This window comes from Anopheles moucheti, chromosome 3 (assembly GCF_943734755.1).
Source record: "Anopheles moucheti chromosome 3, idAnoMoucSN_F20_07, whole genome shotgun sequence".
In the NCBI taxonomy this organism is placed as follows: Eukaryota; Metazoa; Arthropoda; class Insecta; order Diptera; family Culicidae; genus Anopheles; species Anopheles moucheti.
The window spans coordinates 14297332-14318495 of NC_069141.1; the positions used below are offsets into that span (position 1 = coordinate 14297332).

At 45.3% G+C, this 21164-nt stretch overlaps 1 protein-coding gene across 1 annotated transcript; it reads right to left on the reverse strand.

The window, feature by feature from the left end:
• Positions 1 to 12266: 12266 nt before the first annotated feature.
• On the reverse strand, positions 12267 to 13925 carry LOC128303169 (proteasome subunit alpha type-5). The gene is made up of 4 exons (XM_053040034.1): positions 13788 to 13925; positions 13507 to 13639; positions 13017 to 13429; positions 12267 to 12940 (listed from the first exon to the last, which is right to left on the reverse strand). Exons 2-4 carry the CDS (start codon positions 13637 to 13639, stop codon positions 12758 to 12760), a joined length of 729 nt encoding a protein of 242 aa, XP_052895994.1. The 5' UTR covers positions 13788 to 13925; the 3' UTR covers positions 12267 to 12757.
• Positions 13926 to 21164: the final 7239 nt, after the last annotated feature.

Below are 21164 nucleotides of genomic sequence, written 5' to 3' on the forward strand. Positions count from 1 at the left end.
TCCTCCTGCGCGAACCATCATCCTTGTGCGGGTGAATCAACCACAAACAGGCAGCAATTAAAACACCCGCACAAGGTCGCGACCGTCTTGCAAGGCAGCGAAGTGTCTCTGTCTCTCGAAAGAAAGACGTATACACCGAGACCACTCATACGTGGCACATGTTGTCGCATTTCGTATGCAGTTTCCGTTTTCCGTGGTGAGGCAAAAACACCAACCATAACTGCAGCAAACCTTCCAGCCGATTTCTCTTCGTACCGGGCGGACAAACAACGGCCAAATATCACGTTTCCTGTGATCGAAACCAGCTTGCACATCGGTCCCTCGGTCAGCAAATAACAGATTTCCCAACTCGGTCACACTGACCCACCCCGGATCAAACTCTCGCGCAATGGATCGATTGGCCCCTATGGCCGTTTCAAAGATCAGGCCTGCAGCCTTGACCCGAATCACTGTGGGGCGCTCCGAAATTTCGATTCCTTGCCCTGGTGGAAGAAGAAGCAGAGGCCCCCGAAAAAAAAAACAAAGACGAAAGGTAATTTTCCCTTCAATTTGGGCTATTCGCATCGCATCTCACTGTTCCCGCACCTGCCATTGAGCCAAATGTGAGAGAAAGGTCTTTTCTCGCGTACATTTGAGCAAGAAAAGCTTCAGCTTGGAACTCCTGCCGACTCTTGAATGGTGGCTCGAGGGCTCGATCTTCTTAGCCGCCGGGGGGGAAATGGTGATCAGATGTGACATAATCGAACTCATTCCCTTGTGGTACGTGTGGTGTGTAACGTTCTCTCAGCCGCTGATTAATTTACGAGCCAGTGGTGGTTAGGCATCCGGGCGATCTGCACCATGCCTGGACGGCCTATATTTCCATCGCGTACAGATTTTATCCCGCTTTCCCTGCGTGCCTCGGTCGCAGCTATCGATCGACTAGCGTGATGGTTGAAATAAATCTCATTAAACACTCGAGCCAACAGCCGCCAGAGTGTCGTATTTTCCTTCAGCCCTCTTTCGGCTGACAGACTTTCATCGATTTCTAGTCCCGGGCACTTAAACACCTATCGTCACTTCGTTTGCTTTCTGCACCGGCCGGTTTTGCGAAAAACAAAACAAAAAACTATCGACGAAATCTCTGAACAGTCAATGTTGCGCGAATTTCCGCTCTGTAAATTTCCGGTGAAAAATGATTAGCACATCGCACGAAGGAAACGTACCCACTACGTGGGGAAACCGAACGCGTTCATCGCGATCAGTGGATAAATTGAGGGATCGGCGATCGCTGTGAGAAGTGAAATAGAAAAAAAAACACATTCACCTGTGTGGTTGGGAGGTATGGCAGTGAAGGAAATTGGTGAAAAATGTGGAAGAATAGACGAAAGATAGATAATTTTTATTAATTCTTTATCAAATTAAATTCTTTATTTCCTCACATGCTCTCAGACACTCACTTGTATGCTAGTAAGTATGAGTTTTCTAATAGTGTACTTTTAAAATATTAAAACACCGTTAAAAATAAACTTTTAAAGTTTGTTTCTATTTAATACAAAAATAATAAATTAAAAATCTTCGTAGAAATTGGTGATCGCGATCGATGGGCAAACGTAGGCATTCATCACTAGAACGAGTATCAGAGCTAATCTATTCTTTACGTAAGCTGACCACTTTTTTGTCTATTGCCATCACAAAAAAATTTCCCTCAGGGTGCAAGATTGCCGATCAATGTTCGCTGCCTGTCAGCACATTGCATCGCATCGTCATCATATGGCATGGTTTTTACGGTGATCTGACCGATTGATTCGTCATCCACCACACGAAGGGTGTGTTTTGATGATTGAGAGACGTTTACTACCATCCAGCACGGAATAGCTCCAATCGTACACATTGTCCGTGGAACAGAAGCGAAGTTGGCGATTTTTTTTTCTCCTCCTTTGCTTCATCTTCTCTAAACCACAGCAATTACGGTGCAAAAAGCGTCCAATTGCGCAGAAGACTCAACACCGGGCTCTGTGCAAAGGTGTCGAACGATGGTCGAGGGTGCACCGTACGATAAGGTTCATTAATCTAATTGCACTTTTTAAATGTGCTTTTCGCCGTTGCCTCCGCTATGTGGCTGCCTCCACGGGCGTTTGCTGCAGCGGGGATTTGTTTCGATCGACAGCACGATGTTTTACGATGAGCTCCAAATGTTTGGCGTACGAGTGAAGCGCCCCCTATGTGTTTGGGCACCCTCCGTTAAGGGAAGGAGGGCTCAACAACAACCAAACCGTGGCCCGGCGATGGGGCAAAAAGGATTGCTCAAGTCGCTGTCGCTGATGGATGCTTCTTTCGCCATGTTGTTATGGTGCTGGGATGGGGGGGTGAAAAAAAATATCATGTCTACGAAATCGAAAAGCCGAGCGAAAGGTACGTCCATTTTTGTGCAGTCTGGCACAAATTTGGCATCGGGCGCAATGCCGCTTTTTGCAGCCGTTTTCATACGTGTGTAAATTATTATTGTTTGGCTGAGTTTTACACTTTACGCGAGCAAATTGTAGCTTGAGTAACGACGAAATTGGTTGGTATTTACATTGCTGAAAACGTTTAGGGAGAAGTTTTCTTAAAAATTATAGCAAACGAAGGGTAAATATGATTTTATTCATTCTTTCTATACTGTTCATGGTGCATTTAGAAGGTGGAAATGTTGAAGACGAGGTCTAAGAATAGGTTCGTCTATTCTTCTGATCCCAATTCCTACAGCTGCTCCACATACAATTTTTACAAGGCCACTCATGAAAAATTATTTACTCATTCGTTGCATATAATAATTATTAAATTTTCTGGGTGATTCTATGTGATTTAATTGTAATACAGGGAGTATAACATTCTGTGAAGTTCTAATACAGGGAGAAATTTTTCGACCACGTAAGAACTGCACATCATTAGCGTGTATAAAAAAGTCCATTAATCTCTTAGCACTCTTATATATCTTTTCCATTTTATCTTTCGGAATTCGGAAAATATTTCGCGATCTTATAATTGCGTTATACAGTGTTGCAACATGCAAAATTCGAACCTTTATTTATTGTCTACAATTAAAATAATTGACACTTGCAGAATGATTTATTGTTAGTAATAACTAATCTAATCTCATTAAATCTTTAAAAAAAGATGATTAATGAGATGATTCAAATTCCTGCGCTCAAAGGCGCTCATGGTCCAAAACCACCGACCAATAATATCTATATTCATCCTCACCACAAGCCAAACCAACTGAGGTGGCGTCATTTTTTGCAACGTTTCAGTCTCGTTGCTAAAATCAATAGGATAATTACGCGTAGGGTCAAACAGCCAGCGGGCAAGGGACGTCTCGTGGTACGCTTTAATTAAATCCTCCCCGATCCAAACGCTGCGGGATGCGAACTCGCCTCACCCAAGTGCATCGTTACGCCGCTCTAACCTCATATCATAAACACTCACACAGATAATGCACGGCACCGCCATGTGCGCTGTCACACTTTCAACCAAACACTTGCAGCATAAGGTGTGCGAACAAATCGCACCCGAGCCGGCACAGATAGGGCCACAATGTTATTATAAACTTCCACTACCCCATAGGCAACCCTACCGAAAAGCGCATCATGCCAATAGCCATTCCCCAACGATTGGGGTCTCTCGCGGCCATGCGATCGACGGAAGCTGGGCAGTGAAATTGGCGGAGTGGAAAGTAGTGCAAATGTGTTCGCCTCGGTGCCGAATCAAAGCCGTGAGCGAGTGAGCAGAGCAATGGAAGAAAGCAAGAAAGTGTTGCATAATAGGCACTGGCACTGGCTGCCTGTTGCAACACGTGTTGTCGGCGAAAACAACGGCCACCGCATATACGAGATGCAGGAGATCACGGCTGTCGAATCGTCGGATCGCTTCTTCGGTAACAGATTATCGCAATGCAATTGAATGGTAGAAACACCTCTGACGCAGAGTTCAACGAGCATAATCGTTACGGGAGAAGGTTTTTTTTCGGTACATTGTATGCGAAATTTGAGTTAGTTGGATTTGGAACATTTCTGTAAACAATATAACCAACATATAAGAGTGATCCTCAACTCCTCAAGTGATCCTTGATCAGCTCAATACCACGCCACTAGTTATTAATGATATCAAAGAATGTCCCAAACAAACCATGTGAATCAGAGTAGATGGTCTAGATGCTATAAATATTTAAAAGTTGCTATAAAAAATCGTCAAAGAAATTATATTATAGCAACATTTTTATACTCATATATTTATTAGGTCTAACTTTAATTTTCAAAATATAAACATATATTTAACTATTTATTCTTTAACTAAAGCATATAAAAGCCCTTTTAAATAGGACCTCTACGAGTTAATACCGAAGATCTATTAAATTTTATGTAAACAATCCATCATTTTATCTAATCTAAGCCCATTAGGCTCTAATTTGACCACACACGTACGCAAGCGCCGCAATTTCATGCCCATTGTCCGTCCATTGATCACTCGAACCATCGGGTCGGCGTTGCAAAAACAAATCTCCCGCCCCGATTGGTTTGCCGATGACGAACTACGGCGGCAAGTCCCGCGACTCCCTTTAGCAGCCGCCGGGGGTTGCCTCTGAAAGGAACTGACGTAACGAACGAGTTTCCCACCGAGTGTCCCCTACGTCGTTGATGCTAAGCAGAAGCAGTTCAATCATACACACAAAAAACGGCAAACCCATACACATGGGACACTACTGCAGTGCCATCGAGCGTCACCAGATTTGCGATCCGCAGCCCGGGTGCCTTGTTCGCTGGGTGTAAACAAATCCAGTTGTTACGTCCACCGCGAGGACGGGACGGACCGGTTAGATCTGAAGATCTCGGACATTGGCCCTAATGCGGGGAGTCGGTTGGTCGGTTTATAAATCTGCAATCTCCCGACGTTACCGTTACCGCTCTCCGTTTCTGCTCTTGCGCCATTTACTACACAATGTAGCCCTTGCGCTGGGGGTCGGGGTGAAAGAATGCGTTCAAGAGTGCACTGGGTACCTGATGCTGCCCGGCGGGTTTTGTAGGTTAGCCCTGCCACGCTCCAGTTTGCCTTAATTGATGTGAACCTATTTTTACTTTCCACCAGACGGTGGCCGAAACCGTTGCACAGAGTGAATGGTGTGCAAAAATGAAGAAAAAAAGCGACTTCAGGTTCGTCGTTTGCCGCCGCCGTGAGTCGTTTGTTTCACATTTAAATAAAATTTGCACGGCATTGGATCGATCATAATCATTTGGCTGGCTGGCACGCGGTACGTTCATCTCCGGGGATTTCAATCATCGTTCCGAAAATTTCTCCCCCTCTACCCCACCCCTTCCCTTCGCTTTCCCCTTTTCCATCACTCCATGCCACGATCACGGGTCTTTTCTTTTGTTGTCTTCACAGCGTAACATCCTTATCGTGGCGCGTGCGTGCGTGACTGTCTGTCGCGGGTTGCTGTTTTGTTGCTCCGCAAGTTTCACGGTGCGATGCGTAATCTGCGATGTTTCCATAGACGCTATATGGCCAGTAGCGAGCAGCAGTATTTTTCGGGGTAACACAATAAGCGGTAAGCTCGGTGGCACCGTTACGCCGTGCCGGTTTACGACGTTTGCGATCGAACAGTGACGCTCGCACGATCACCTCCCTCTCGATTGCACAACTTTCCCTCCCCCCCCCGGTACAGGTGCCCGTGCCCGGTACGATCGAACACATCGTAACTCCACATTTTGAGCCGTCCTCCGACTGGAGAAGCGTTTGTGGTTTAGTGCCTTCGGTTAAGCCAAGTCGGGCTTACAGGCGGGTAATGTGTGTCCGCACCGTTGTGAAGGTCAACCGAAACGTCGACAAAACCTCGCTTTAATGGAAAATTCGACGCATCGACTGATCGGTTTTTTGGACGCTGGCCTCCAGGAGTGATAAATCTCCCCGCCTTCGTGTGCGATTGCCGTTAAACATTTTGCCACCACCTTTTTCTACTGCATTTATGTCTGTGCGGTTGTCAAATACGAAACTAAACCAATTCTTAGCTCCCTCACCGTCACTTGACGGCCGAGGAAAATCGAACGGTGTGTGTTGATTGTGGGGAAAATTGAAACAACACGTACCGTATATAACGGACGCGATATTCAGCCACCGCTCTCGGCTGACGCGACTTGCGATCTAATCTCGCACGATTGACTTTGAGCGTAATAGAAAGTGGCCATCATCGTCAAACGGAGCTGGATGTTCGGTCCGCTCGGTGGCAAGGTTGGTAGTAATAATCATAATAATGCTCTTTTTCATTGAGCATTTTAATTTGAAAACGATCGTTCCTAAGGATTTGTAAAAGCAAAACTTTTTTAACATTGTTTTAATATTTTTTTTTGCCTACTTTAAACCAATTTTTAGCGGTGGACAATATAGAGTGGCCATTAAAGAAAATAATACCAAAATGTGTCCTTAATTTATCAACAGATTTCTAGTTAACGTGTTGAGGATTGTTTTTTTAATTCGGGCGACAATTTAACATAAATGTTTGCACCAAACAACTATTTCTGAAGATAACAAAAAACGGCTACGTTTGATGGCAGAAAAATTCGAAAATTGACTCCAACTGAAAATAGAATGAACAATTTTTCAGTTATGATGTCCTTCAATTTGGAAAATGTAGGTTGGAGCTAACCGCGTTGGATGTTTTTTTGAGTCATCGCTTGGGAGTCTTGTGACAATGTTTTACTTTTAGTAACTAGTCTAGTAACTTCGGAACTCATTTACTTCAAGTAACGTTTACGGACAAGCTTTTCATAGACCATGCACACTTAAAGAAAATCAAAAACCAAAAACACCGACCATTCATCGCTGCAATCCCGGTGCATTCTCTTTCATTGCAGTCAAGGATTAAAACATTCCGAAGCAAACGAGCAACCATTTACGCAAATGATCCCCATCGCTAATACGTACCGCCTTCTTGCGTATTAACCATTTCTCTTTCTCAGGCCGTGCGTGTACCGTCTGGCACCCGCGTCTCTCTGCCACGATCACGAAACCCTTGCCTGGTCAACAGGCCAAAGACAACAAACAATCCAACAATCCACCAAAATTAAGCCACCGGTTCGGTTTGCACTTAACGTACCGCTTCGTGTATGCGTTTAATTGGGGCTAAAACCGTCATAATACGCTGGCTAACCTTCGGTTCGGTGTACGGAAAGGTATACGTGGAACCATCCATTTACCCACCTTTCACAGCGAGAAGAAAGGAAGAGGAAGTACTTTCCATTTTTTTTCCTTCTCTCTCTCGCTAGGAAAATGAGCAAACTTAAGGAAGGACATGCTCGTGTGGCGGGAACTAATTACACTCGCTCACAAAGCGTACATCATCCATCAAGGATTTATTCTTTCTGCTCAACCACGGCCCGGTGAATCATTTCACTAAGGGTCGTGACAGAAAGGAGAGTTTGCCCAAAACACACCGAACCTGGGCAAGGAAGCGACTTATAATCTAATTAAAATAATTATGATCATAAAGCACACTGGCGGACCGATCGTGTGCCGGTGGTGTGATTTGAGCTCAGTTTCGTGGCCCCATACACATTGCGCAATGGTGAACAAGCGGCACAACAACGGGGAGGCCCACAATTAGGTGGCGCAAGCCGAACGATGCTTTTCGCAGGACCGTAGGAACACACATTGATCAGTTCTCTCTCTCTCTCTCTGTATGTTTATACACAAACGGGCAAGTTTGACGCGTGCTCAAATCGTTATGCCGTTAGCATAACTTATGTGCACACAATGGACGACTTCTGGAAGGTGCCAATAATATATTGCATGGGTCTTTGGTGTGTAGTGCGAAGAAAGACTTAATTGCTTTTTATTTCTATTCTGAGCCGTTGTGGCAGCTAATGCAATGGGATGCAATTAAAAGGGTGTATTATTATCGGTGGGATAAAACTATAAAATTATGCAATAAAAAGAAAAAACAACCTGCGTGGTTAAAGGGATGGTTTATCGGTTCTGAGAGGCTTATAGCATCTTGATTGCTTTATGTAAAAGAATTACTTGTTGTAGAAGTACAATCTTATGCAATAAAGTTCTAACAACATTATATGTCGAGAAAGAATTAAAAATTTCAATACAAAAACAAATAACCGTCCCGTACCGCACGTTGTAACACCATCGACCACCATAATAACAACAATTAATGGTGCGAACCACGTAGTTAAAAGGAAAAACACACACACTCTGGGTTTGCTCACAGCTCACTTTAGGGCCTGTGTTAATCTGCTCGTTCCAATAAATCCAACCGAAGCATAAACCATAGCCCTGCTCGGACAACTCCAAATACAAACACACGTGGAGCCGCTTTTTCGAGTCTCCTTCCCTTTTCCAAGGGCAGCAGAAGAAAAAAAAAAACTCTCTTCCCCCTTTTTTTTACCACCGAAAGCTAATCCGCCCTGACGGCCAGATGTGCAGCAAAAGTGGCCATGGATAATCGAAGAAAATTACCAAACTAAACGGAAAATGGAAAGCGTAAATTAATTACACCGTCTATTTCCCTTCGAGTGCAGTGGACGAAACATGGGGTTGGGGCAGAACTGGGTGGCTGGGGACAAATAGACGGGGAAAATCTTGTTTTTATGTTTGTTTTGCTCTGCATAGGAAACGGACAGGAAAGCCCCAAACTGGACCTGGCGGCGAATGTGGTGGTGAATTGATAAATCGTAGCCATATGCACTAGTGTTGTGCCTATGGCCCTTCTGCGAAGAGTCATTCATATGAATCGTTAACGAGGAATCATTCAAATCATGAGTCGATTCCCAAAAGATTCATGAATCCTCATAGTTGCATGAATCTCGTCGGATACATAATTTTGGGCGTGTTTTTTTATGATTTCCACGTCATCATCATCTCTCGAAAAAAAATTAAATTATGCCGATAAAAATATCAAAATGCAATGATGCATTATTGGTAACAGATATTTAACCTATAAATCCGATCTGAGATATAATATTCCTATCCGTATTGTATCGGTGGGGTCGGTTTACGTTTTGTAAAACGCTTAAAACTTACTTACATTCACAATAGAAACTCCCTTTGAGCTACCGATCAAAAGAAACACACATACATAGACCCATTGGCTCTTCTCATAAACCCTTAACGAACATTGAGCTAGCAGAGTAAAAGCCGAACCACCGATGCTCATCACTTTCTAGAGTAATAGCCACAAATAAAATTAATTAACTACCGCTCATAAAATCGCAAACGAGTAACGAGTGGCCCTAGAATGGCAAGCAATGTCATAAACAGATTTACCTGGTTCTAGCTAACCATTGGATCGTTAAAGCATATAATTATGATGCAGAGAGAGAGAGAGAGAGAGAGAGAGTGTCTATGTAAATGAAATATTTATCGCACCAGAACAGTGTCACGATCGAAAGGTACACCCATTAATAATTAGTACAAGCTGTCCTTTTACAACCCTTAAAACCATCGGCTTTATGCAAGTCGATTATTAATTTGCTACCAAAGCTAGCGCTCGCTGCCTGGGTGTTTTTACGTGCTGTAATCTGTAATTAATCTGCAACTAAAACCAATCCTCCTGAGTGGTCAATTAGAGCAGGATGTTTAATCGGAACCACCGAAACACAGCCGTGCAACGCGTGTAAAGCTTTCACACCAATCAAAACCATCAAAACTCCTGCACGAACCTGTGTAGCAGTGTGTGGACACATACACTTTAAACCATAATGACATAAATCGGAGATCATTTTTCATTTGCATAATTAAATTGAAGCTAAATAAAGCGCTGCATCACACATGCCACAGTAGATCGCGTTCGTTTCATAATAGGGAGGGCCCTATTCCACCGCGAAAATTAAGCAAACCCTCCACAACCATCGCCGTCGTCAGCAAAAACACACAGCATCTCTCTTTAATGCCCGGTGAGGGCATTAGGAATGCAGTTTGCATTTAACACACGCAAATGCATCGTTTGTTTCGCGGTACGTGTGCGCGCGGCGATGGTGTCTGGGCCAGTTGTAAATAGTCGAACGATCAGCATAAATCACCATTATTGTCATTCCACCGTGGTACGACGTGTGGTGCACGATCGCGAATGCAGCCAACTACTAATTGACGTGTACCGCTCCACATCGATCATACGCCACCCGGGCCACCGTCGCAATCAGCTGATTCGCATTCGCAACAAAAACAACATCCCGCTTAACGGTGGCCTCCGCGTGCAGCTCGATTGTTCTTTGGCTTCATCCAATTCCACACGGTGCGGCTGTCTTTAGTGTAACACTCTTGAAGTACAAGCGTACGCTTACTTTCTTCCACCCGCCAACCATCGAGGAAAAATCCACTCGCCAACCATCGAGCATCATCTGAGGTGCAGAGAAGTAAGTGAGTGACTGCATCGTTTCCAACAACACCCAATGGTAATGTTGGCGTTACTGGTGGGGAGCAGTAGTAAGGAATAATATTTATGGAAGCAAATTACATGTATGAACGATCGTTCGGTTTGGCAAGGCGTATGAGGATCGGGATTGAATTCACACAGCAGAGCAAAAGCGTTGTAGAAGGGACTGTTCTTCATGGGCAAGAAGAACGAAATTTCCATTAAATGATTCTTCGTTTACCTTCATACTGATTAAACAGCACAGTGTTTGGTGAAATATTTCTGAATCTCTAATATGAAGATTTAAAAATCCTAAAGGACTGATAATGTGTCTTCAAAGGTCTTCAATCCAAACTCAAGAAATTTCTAAAAATCCTTGAAGAGCATCTGAACAGTAACTAAAATTAGTTACCTAAATTGTTCTTTTTACATTATGGATGTATAACATATAAATATCTATACAATGTTGTATTACATAAACTTAAGAATAAATATTGGATACATAATGGACCATTAGAAATGCAAGAATTTAAAGATATTAATGAATCTTTCGAGGGAGAGACTCATGATTCGAATGACTCTTCTCGAAAGATTCCTCAAGCATAACACTGACACAGATCCGACAAAGCAGATCGTTATCGAATGTCCCGGTACACATTCTACCCACCGAAGCGCTTTCTTTGTCTTAATTACGTAAAATTACTAAACGATTATGAAGTTACTACCGTTTAACCTCAATACGCTGCTGGTGTTCGCTATTGCAATACCGGTCAATTGTCGTAAAGCATAAAAACGTACGGAGAAAGATCACCGTACACTGCACACTCACCAAACGGTTGAACTTCTTTGAACCTCCGTCATCCCAGCAACGTTCAATTTCTTCTTCCATTGCACACGCCGCATAACTCATTTCTGTGCCACCATGTACGGACACTCATACACACATTTTCCATGCTCCACTAACTTCCACAAGACACTGCAGAGCATTCGTTGAAGGGAGGCAAGATCGTGCCCGGTAATTTCTCACGGTACATTATTCCGAACCATTCGGTGTCGCTTTGACGCTTTTACGTAAGTGTACACCACCATCACGCCAACCGATGCGGGGAGGGAGCCTAATGTGGGGACAGTGTCACAGTGGGCTCCTGTTGTTGTTTTTTTTTTTGTCCCCATCTGCCCCAGTGTGTCAATAGGACTCGATTCGACCAAAAACCGTTACCGTCGTACCGAACCGAGGGAAGGTTGACATTTGCTCTACTTCTTGTGCATCGTTTAGCCCCAGTGTAATGAGATCAGAGACCTGTCCGCTTCGTAGCTACCCCTAAACGGTAAGATGAAACCTTCAACTAATGATTTAACCTATGTCCACGTTTGATTGTGTAACTGAATGGGATGTGGGTAAGAGAGTAAAAGACATCCCCTTTGGGTCATGCTACACGTGTTTTTGTGCAATTCAATCGTTGCAAGAACCATGCGCAAACAGCCGAAAGTTGTGGCTCGATCGATTTACATTCGACACAATTAAACGCACGATTCGTTCGAAGGGCGAATCGCATTCGTTCTTTTCAAAGAGACATAATGGTCGTGTTCAGTTTAAACCATAGAAAACTTTACTGTCAGTGATATAAAACAAACATGTTCAACAGTTTTTGCAATGAAATTTAAACTTCGGTAACCAAAGAATGCAAAGAATTAAAGAGAATGTAAAGAATGCGATGGGTACCATAAAGCATCTATTGAAACTTCCACCGATCTAGCCGTTTTAGGCATGGGCATAAAAAATATCTATTGAAGTTTAAATATCATTGAGATGAGTTTGTTTTTTCTCAATCTTGAATTGCTAGAAATTTCTCGTTCTGCTCAAAACCGTATATCTAAAACCTGAATGACTGAGGTCATCCATGAAATTTGCAATTGCACTTGGGAACACCTTCCAGGGTTATATTGAATTCCAAACAAAAGAACCTGCCATAAATCTCTCAAAATTAAGATACACACAAAGTTGGTCGCGAAAAAATCTTTTCCGAGTGCTACATTACAAGAAATGGTTAGGTTTCACAAATAACCACAAATTATGAAACATTAGTTGACCATTATTTTCTTAAACAAAATTATATTAGCGATATTTCTTACCACGTTCAATGAACAGCATCTTTCACTTCTCGAACAAATTTTATTCTCTTCTCTGTCTCGCACAAGGCTTACTTTGCTTCCGTCGAGAAGCTAGTTGAAAAGAAAGCAATTTGCACTCCAAAACCTTCTTTGAAACATGTAAACCGATACCTTGATCTACCAGATGCAAAACTAGTCTGCTGATAATGGGCTTAAAAATAAGAGGGGATGCGCGGAAACAGCTCGGGGAAGCAGCAATGTCGCACGTCCCATTTAGCTCATGTTGTTGATGTACTCTTCAACTTCCTCCTTGCTAAACATTCGGAACAGTTCCTTCGGCGTCATCGTCATAACTTCAACGTTCGTTGAGTTTAGCTTTTCTTCCATCACTTGCTTCAGTGTGCTAAGAGCTAGATTGATCGCTTCCTTAATGGTCATCGTGGGCAAATAGTATTCCTACGGAGGTCAATAACAAGTATTTTAGCAATAAAGCAACCATTAAAACTTCTTGATCTCTACGCCAAAAACGTACTTGCAAATTCTGTTGTGCACCTTCGCTACCGGAACCGATTGCTTTCGCGTCGAACCGTATGTACGTCCCGGACGGATCCATATGCCACAGCTGCGGTTCACCATTTTCAATGCCGGCAAACAGTATAGCTACACCGAACGGTCGACTCATGGCCGAATCCGTATCATCACCATCGCCAAACTGGATGGCCACGTTAGAAACAGCCTGTGCACATGATTCAACCGACATCCGCTCGTTGTACACGAACCAATGATTCTGACACTCGATACGCGCACGATCCAGCAGCGTCCGCGAATCGGCCATCAATCCCGAGGTGGCACATCCTATGTGACGGTCTACTTCTACAATCTTTTCCATCTTCGATGGTTCTATCAGCGATGAGGTAATTCGTTTCTCTACTGCCATTACAACACCTAGAATGCAGAAAACATTCATCATTAAATCAGCCAGTCATCATCGCTCAGTATTCGCGGGCAGAATGCAAACTTGCCTTCCGGTGTGCTAATTCCAATCGCAGTAGATCCAAATTTAATCGCCTCAATAGCATACTCCACTTGGAAAAGACGTCCCTCGGGAGAGAAGGTGTTCACACCACGGTCGTACTCGGAACGGGTCAGGAACATCTACGGAAGATTGAGAAAACCAACAAAAACCCCATTGAGGTTATGTGTACATGACAAAGCAAAGCTCCGGTATAGGAAAACAAACAAATCGGACTAATTTATTGCCCCTCCGAAGAACTAACGCAAATGGGAACAGATTCTACTATACCTTGCACACAAATTTAAGTAAAATGGTTTTGAAATGCGGGAACTTTCTTTAATGTTTATTAAAGTGATCAACAGTGGCCGCTAACTCAGCACAAAATCAACGATTCTGGGACACAAACAGCTGAAGCGAAGGTTGCGTCGTACAAGAACATTTGACGTTCAGACTTTTTTCAAAAGCAATTATTGACAGCAAGATTGCGCTCTACGCCCGATCCTAACCCGAGTTTATAAACGCAATTTGTGTCAATACAGGCAGTCCCCAAGATACGCTTTTATAGCGGACCGCTATAACCCGAGAAAAATCGGCGTATCTCGAATTTCCGCGTAAGTCGAATCCTGGTACCATTTCGTTTATACTTCAAAGTCACAGAGTCGACTTCCTTTTCTGAACTTTATTTATTCAGCGAATCATTCGATTTTTAGAAAGATTACGTTAAAGTAAGTTAGAAAGACAAAAGAGAAAGTTTTATGTGACAAACAATGGATTTGAGACCAATATTTCACCTTTTTGCTTAAATTTTCTGCTATAAACTTACTCATATGTCAAATTTATAAAAACTGCGTATCTCCGAATCCGCGTATAAGAGGTACCGCGTATCTCGGAGACTGCCTGTATTGTTTTATTTTTGCGAAATATCGTGTACATTCAAAATAAATCTACGGTGATTAATCCGTACTTTTCCGTGAAACGGAGTGCTGTGAAAAACCAAGTGTGAAAAAGATGAACGAAGGAAAATTCAGAACATCTTTCATACCATTTGGTACTAAAATCCTATCGTTTAAAGCACGCACATACAGGCAGTCCCCGAGATTCGGAGACACGCGGGTTTTGAAAATTTGACAGATGAGCTAGTTTATAGCACAAAGTCTAAACAAAAAGATGAAAATTGGTCGCAAATACCTTTTTTTTGTCACATAAAACATTTCTTTCTAACTTACTTTAATGAATTCTACCTTAATATCGCCTGATTCGGTGAAAAAATTAATTCCAGAGAAGGAAGTGGACTCTGTGACTTTGAAGTATAAACGAAATTGCACCAGGATTCGACTTACGCGGATTTTTCCCAGATTATAGCGATCCGCTATAATAGCGTATCTCGGGGACTACCTGTACTTATCAACTTGGACTAATTTCGTGTCGTGTTGTTGTTTTCTATTGCTAAAATTTAAATAAACACATTTTTATTCATAAAATTTCAGATTATCACAGTATTTTGTTCGAAATTTACATATTGCCAATAAAATTTATCGCTATGGTCGAATGTGAACAAAAGATTTGTGGGTACCAGAGCTATACAGGCAGTTCGCGAGATACCTGATGCAATTTTGTTTAAACTTCAATGTCACAGAGTCGATTTCCTTCTCTGTTCTTAATATATTCAGCGAATCAGACGGTTTTTAGAAAGATTATATTAAAATAAGTTAGAAAGAAATGTTTTATATGAAAAAAAGGTATTTGCGACCAATTTTCACATTTTTGCCTAGATTTTGTGCTATAAACTTGCTCATTTGTCAAATTTTCAAGAGCCGCGTATCTTTGAATCCGCGTATAAGAGGAACCGCGCATCTCGTGGACTGCCTGTACTTTTAATTAACTTTTCTGTCATAAAAAATTACGTTGATCAACGATTCAAAAAGATGAAAAACATAACCAAAAAATATATTTTCGATCAATTTGTTACCTTTTACATTTGGTGCTATAAATTAACTCTGCTGTTAAATTTCCAAAAGTCGCTTATCTCAAAATGCGCGTATCTTGAGAACTGCCTATTTGTTTGTCAAACAACGGAAAAGAATGTATTTAAATATTGCATACCGTTAGGCGGTTTTCGAGCAAAATTGCTGTACTAAGTGCTACCTCTTCCGTGGATGGTCTCCTGGTACTAAACTAGTAGCTTTCGAAGCGATTTTGCGGTGGTTTTTTGCGCAAAATTGCTGTACTAGGTGCTACCTCTTCCGAGGATGCTCTCCTGGTACTCAACTGGTAGCTTTCGAAGCGATTTTGCGGTAGTTATCGTGCAAAATTGCTGTACTAGGTGCTACCTCTTCCGTGGATGCTCTCCTGGTACTAAACTGGTAGCTTTCGAAGCGATTTTGCGGTGGTTTTCGTGCAAAATTGCTGTACTAGGTGCTACCTCTTCCGTGGATGCTCTCTTGGTACTTTACATTCGGAAACTGGTAGCTTTCGAAGCGATTTTGCGGTGGTTTTCGCGCAAAATTGCTGTACTAGGTGCTACCTCTTCCGCGGATGCTCTCCTGGTACTAAACTAGTAGCTTTCGAAGCGATTTTGCGGTGGTTTTTTGCGCAAAATTGCTGTACTAGGTGCTACCTCTTCCGAGGATGCTCTCCTGGTACTAAACTGGTAGCTTTCGAAGCGATTTTGCGGTGGTTTTCGCGCCAAATTGCTATACTAGGTGCTACCTCTTCCGTGGATGCTCTCCTGGTACTAAGCTGGTAGCTTTCGAAGCGATTTTGCGGTAGTTTTCGCGCAAAATTGCTGTACTAGGTGCTACCGCTTCCGCGGATGCTCTCCTGGTACTAAACTGGTAGCTTTCGAAGCGATTTTGCGGTGGTTTTCGCGCAAAATTGCTGTACTAGGTGCTACCTCTTCCGTGGATGCTCTCTTGGTACTTTACATTCGGAAACTGGTAGCTTTCGAAGCGATTTTGCGGTGGTTTTCGCGCAAAATTGCTGTACTAGGTGCTACCTCTTCCGCGGATGCTCTCCTGGTACTAAACTAGTAGCTTTCGAAGCGATTTTGCGGTGGTTTTTTGCGCAAAATTGCTGTACTAGGTGCTACCTCTTCCGAGGATGCTCTCCTGGTACTAAACTGGTAGCTTTCGAAGCGATTTTGCGGTGGTTTTCGCGCCAAATTGCTATACTAGGTGCTACCTCTTCCGTGGTTGCTCTCCTGGTACTTTACATTCGGAAACTGGTAGCTTTCGAAGATCGTTTTCAGATTGCCGATACCAGGAGAGCATCCACAGAAGAGGTAGCACCTAGTACAGCAAATTTGCGCGAAAACCGCCGAAAAGTATGCAATGTTTAAACACTAACTTTCCCGTCGGTGGAGAAAAATTTCTTCGAAAACTACCAGTTTCCGAATGTATAGTACCAGGAGAGCATCCACGGAAGAGGTAGCTCCTGGTACTGCGCCGAAAAGTATGCAATCAACTTGCAATGCAATGCGCCGTAAGGTATGCAATGTTTATACTCTAACTTTTCATACAAACCAGCTGTTTTGAGATTTCCGATACCACGAGAGCATGTTTTTCAAGAGGTGACATCTTTCTTCCCCCTCCCCCCCCTTCCCCTCCATCAATCAATGGCACGAAAAATGGTGGCCAAGATGGCAGACAAGATGGCGGACAATATGGCGGCCACGATGGCGCTCAAGATGGCGGACAAGATGGCAGACAAGATGGCGGACAATATGGCGGACAAGATGGCGGACAAGATGGCGGACAAGATGGTGGACAATATGACGGACAAGATGGCGGATAAGATGGCGGACAAGATGGCGGACAAGATGGTGGACAATATGACGGACAAGATGGCGGATAAGATGGCGGACAAGATGGCGGACAACATGGCGGACCAGATGGCAGACAAGATGGCGGACAATATGGCGGCAAAGATGGCGGACAAGATGGCGGACAACATGGCGGACAAGATGGCGGCCAAGATGGCGGCCAAGATGGCTGACAAGATGGCGGACAAGATGGCGGACAAGATGGCGGCCAAGATGGCGGCCAAGATGGCGGACAAGAAGGCGGTCAAGATGGTGGACAAGATGGCGGACAAGATGGCGGACAAGATGGCGGACAACATGGCGGACAAGATGGCGGACAATATGGCGGACAAGATGGCGGACATGATGGCGGACATGATGGCGGCCACGATGGCGGATAAGATGGCTGACAAGATGGCGGACAAGATGGCGGACAAGATGGCGGCCAAGATGGCGGACAATATGGCGGACAAGATGGCGGCCAAGATGGCGGACAAGATGACCGACAAGATGGCGGACAATATGTCGAACAACATGGAGGACAAGATAGCAGACAAGATGGCGGACAATATGGCGGACAAGATGGCGGACAAGATGACGGACAAAATGGCGGACATGATGGTAGACAAGATGGCGGACAAGATTGCGGACAAGATGGCTGCCAAGATGGCGGATATGATGGCGGACAATATAGCGGACAAGATGGCGGCCAAGATGGCGGACAAGATGGCGGCCAAAATGGCGGACAAGATGGCGGACAAAATGGCAGACAAGATGGCGGACAACATGGCGGACAAGATGCCGGGCAAGATGGCGGACAACATGGCAGACAACATGGCGGACATGATGGCGGACAAGATGGTGGCCAAAATGGCGGACAAGATGGCGGACAAAGATGGCGGAAAAGATGGCGGACAAGATGGCGGACACAAGATGGCGGACAAGATGGCGAACAAGATGGCAGACAAGATGGCGGACAAGATGGCCGCCAAGATGGCGGACAAGATGGCGGACAAAATGGCCGCCAAGATGGCGGACAAGATGGCGGACAAAGATGGCGGACAAGATGGCGGACAAGATGGCGGACAAAATAGCGGACAAGATGGCGGACAATATGGCGGACAAGATGGCTGACATGATGGCGGACAAGATGGCGGACAAGTGGGCGGCCAAGATGGCGGACAATATGGCGGACATGATGGCGGGCGAGATGGCAGACAAAGATGGCGGACAAGATGGCGGACAAGATGACAGACTAGATGGCGGACAATATGTCGAACAACATGGCGGACAAGATGGCGGACATGATGGCGGACATGATGGCGGACATGATGGCGGCCACGATGGCGGATAAGATGGCTCACAAGATGGCGGACAAGATGGCGGACAAGATGGCGGACAAGATGGCGGACAAAGATGGCGGACAATATGGCGGACAATATGGCGGACAAGATGGCGGCCAAGATGGCGGACAAGATGACCGACAAGATGGCGGACAATATGTCGAACAACATGGCGGACAAGATAGCAGACAAGATGGCGGACAAGATGGCGGACAAGATGACGGACAAAATGGCGGACATGATGGTAGACAAGATTGCGGACAAGATGGCTGCCAAGATGGCGGACATGATGGCGGACAATATAGCGGACAAGATGGCGGCCAAGATGGCGGACAAGATGGTGGCCAAAATGGCGGACAAGATGGCGGACAAAATGGCGGACAAGATGGCGGACAACATGGCGGACAAGATGCCGGGCAAGATGGCGGACAACATGGCAGACAACATGGCGGACATGATGGCGGACAAGATGGCGGCCAAAATGGCGGACAAGATGGCGGACAAAGATGGCGAACAAGATGGCGGACAAGATGGCGGACACAAGATGGCGGACAAGATGGCGAACAAGATGGCGGACAAGATGGCGGACAAGATGGCGGACAAAATGGCCGCCAAGATGGCGGACAAGATGGCGGACAAAGATGGCGGACAAGATGGCGGACAAGATGGCGGCCAAGATGGCGGCCAAGAGGGCGGCCAAGATGGCGGACAAAGATGGCGGACAAGATGGCGGACAAAGATGGAGGACAATATGGCGGACAATATGGCGGACAATATGGCGGAAAAGATGGCGGCCAAGATGGCGGACAAGATGACAGACTAGATGGCGGACAATATGTCGAACAACATGGCGGACAAGATGGCAGACAAAATGGCCGCCAAGATGGCGGACAACATGGCGGACCAGATGGCGGACAAGATGGCGGCCAAGATGGCGGACAAGATGCCGGCCAAGATAACGGACAATATGGCGGACGAGATGGCGGCCAAGATGGCGGCCAAAATGGCGGACAAGATGGCGGCCAAAATGGCGGACAAGATGGCGGACAATATGGCGGACAAGATGGCGGCTAAGATGGCGGACAATATGGCGGACAAGATGGCGGACAAGATGGCGGACAAAATGGCGGACAAGATGGCAGACAATATGGCGGACAACATGGCGGACAATATGGCGGACAATATAGCGTACAAGATGGCGGACAAGATGGCGGCCAAGATGGCGGCCAAGATGGCTGACAAGATGGCGGACAAGATGGCGGACAAGATGGCGGACAAAGATGGCGGACAATATGGCGGACAAGATGGCGGACAATATGGCGGCCAAGATAGCGGACAAGATGACAGACAAGATGGCGGACAATATGTCGAACAACATGGCGGACAAGATGGCAGACAAGATGGCGGACAATATGGCGGACAAGATGGCGGACAAGATGACGGACAAGATGGTGGACAAGATGGCGGCCAAGATGGCGGACAAGATGACAGACAAGATGGTGGACAAGATGGCGGCCAAGATGGCGGACAAGATGACAGACAAGATGGCGGACAATATGTCGAACAACATGGCGGACAATATGGCAGACAAGATGGCGGCCAAAATGGCGGACAAGATGGCGGCCAAAATGGCGGACAAGATGGCGGACAATATGGCGGACAAGATGGCGGCCAAGATGGCGGACAATATGGCGGACAAGATGGCGGACAATATGGCGGACAAGATGGCGGACAAGATGGCGGACAAGATGCGGACAAAATGGCGGACAAGATGGCAGACAATATGGCGGACAACATGGCGGACAATATGGCGGACAATATAGCGGACAAGATGGCGGACAAGATGGCGGACAAGATGGCGGCCAAGATGACGGACAAGATGGCGGACAAGATGGCGGACAAGATGGCCGCCAAGATGGCGGACAAAATGGCCGCCAAGATGGCGGACAACATGGCGGACAAAATGGCGGACAAGATGACGGCCAAGAAGGCGGACAAGATGGCGGACAAGATGGCGGACAATATGGCGGACAAGATGGCGGACAAGATGACGGACAAAATGGCGGACAAGATGGCGGACAAGTTGGCGGACAAGATGGCGGACAAGATGGCGGCCAAGGTGGCGAACAAGATGGCGGACAAGATGGCGGACAAGATGGCGGACATGATGGCGGACATGATGGCGGACAAGATGGCGAACAAGATGGCGGACAAGATGGCGGACAAGATGATGGACACGATGGCGGACAAGATGGCGGACATGATGGCGGACAAGATGGCGGTCAAGATGGCGGACAATATGGCGGAAAAGATGGCGCCCAAGATGGTGTACAAGATGGCGTACAAGCTGGTGAACAATACGCCGGACAATATGGCGGACAAGATGGCGGACAAGATGGTAGACAAGATGGCTGAAAAGATGGCGGACAATATGGCGGCCAAGATGGCGGATGTCTGCCATCTTGACCGCCATCTTGTCCGCGTTCTTGTCCGCCATCTTGTCCGCCATCTTGTTCGCCATAT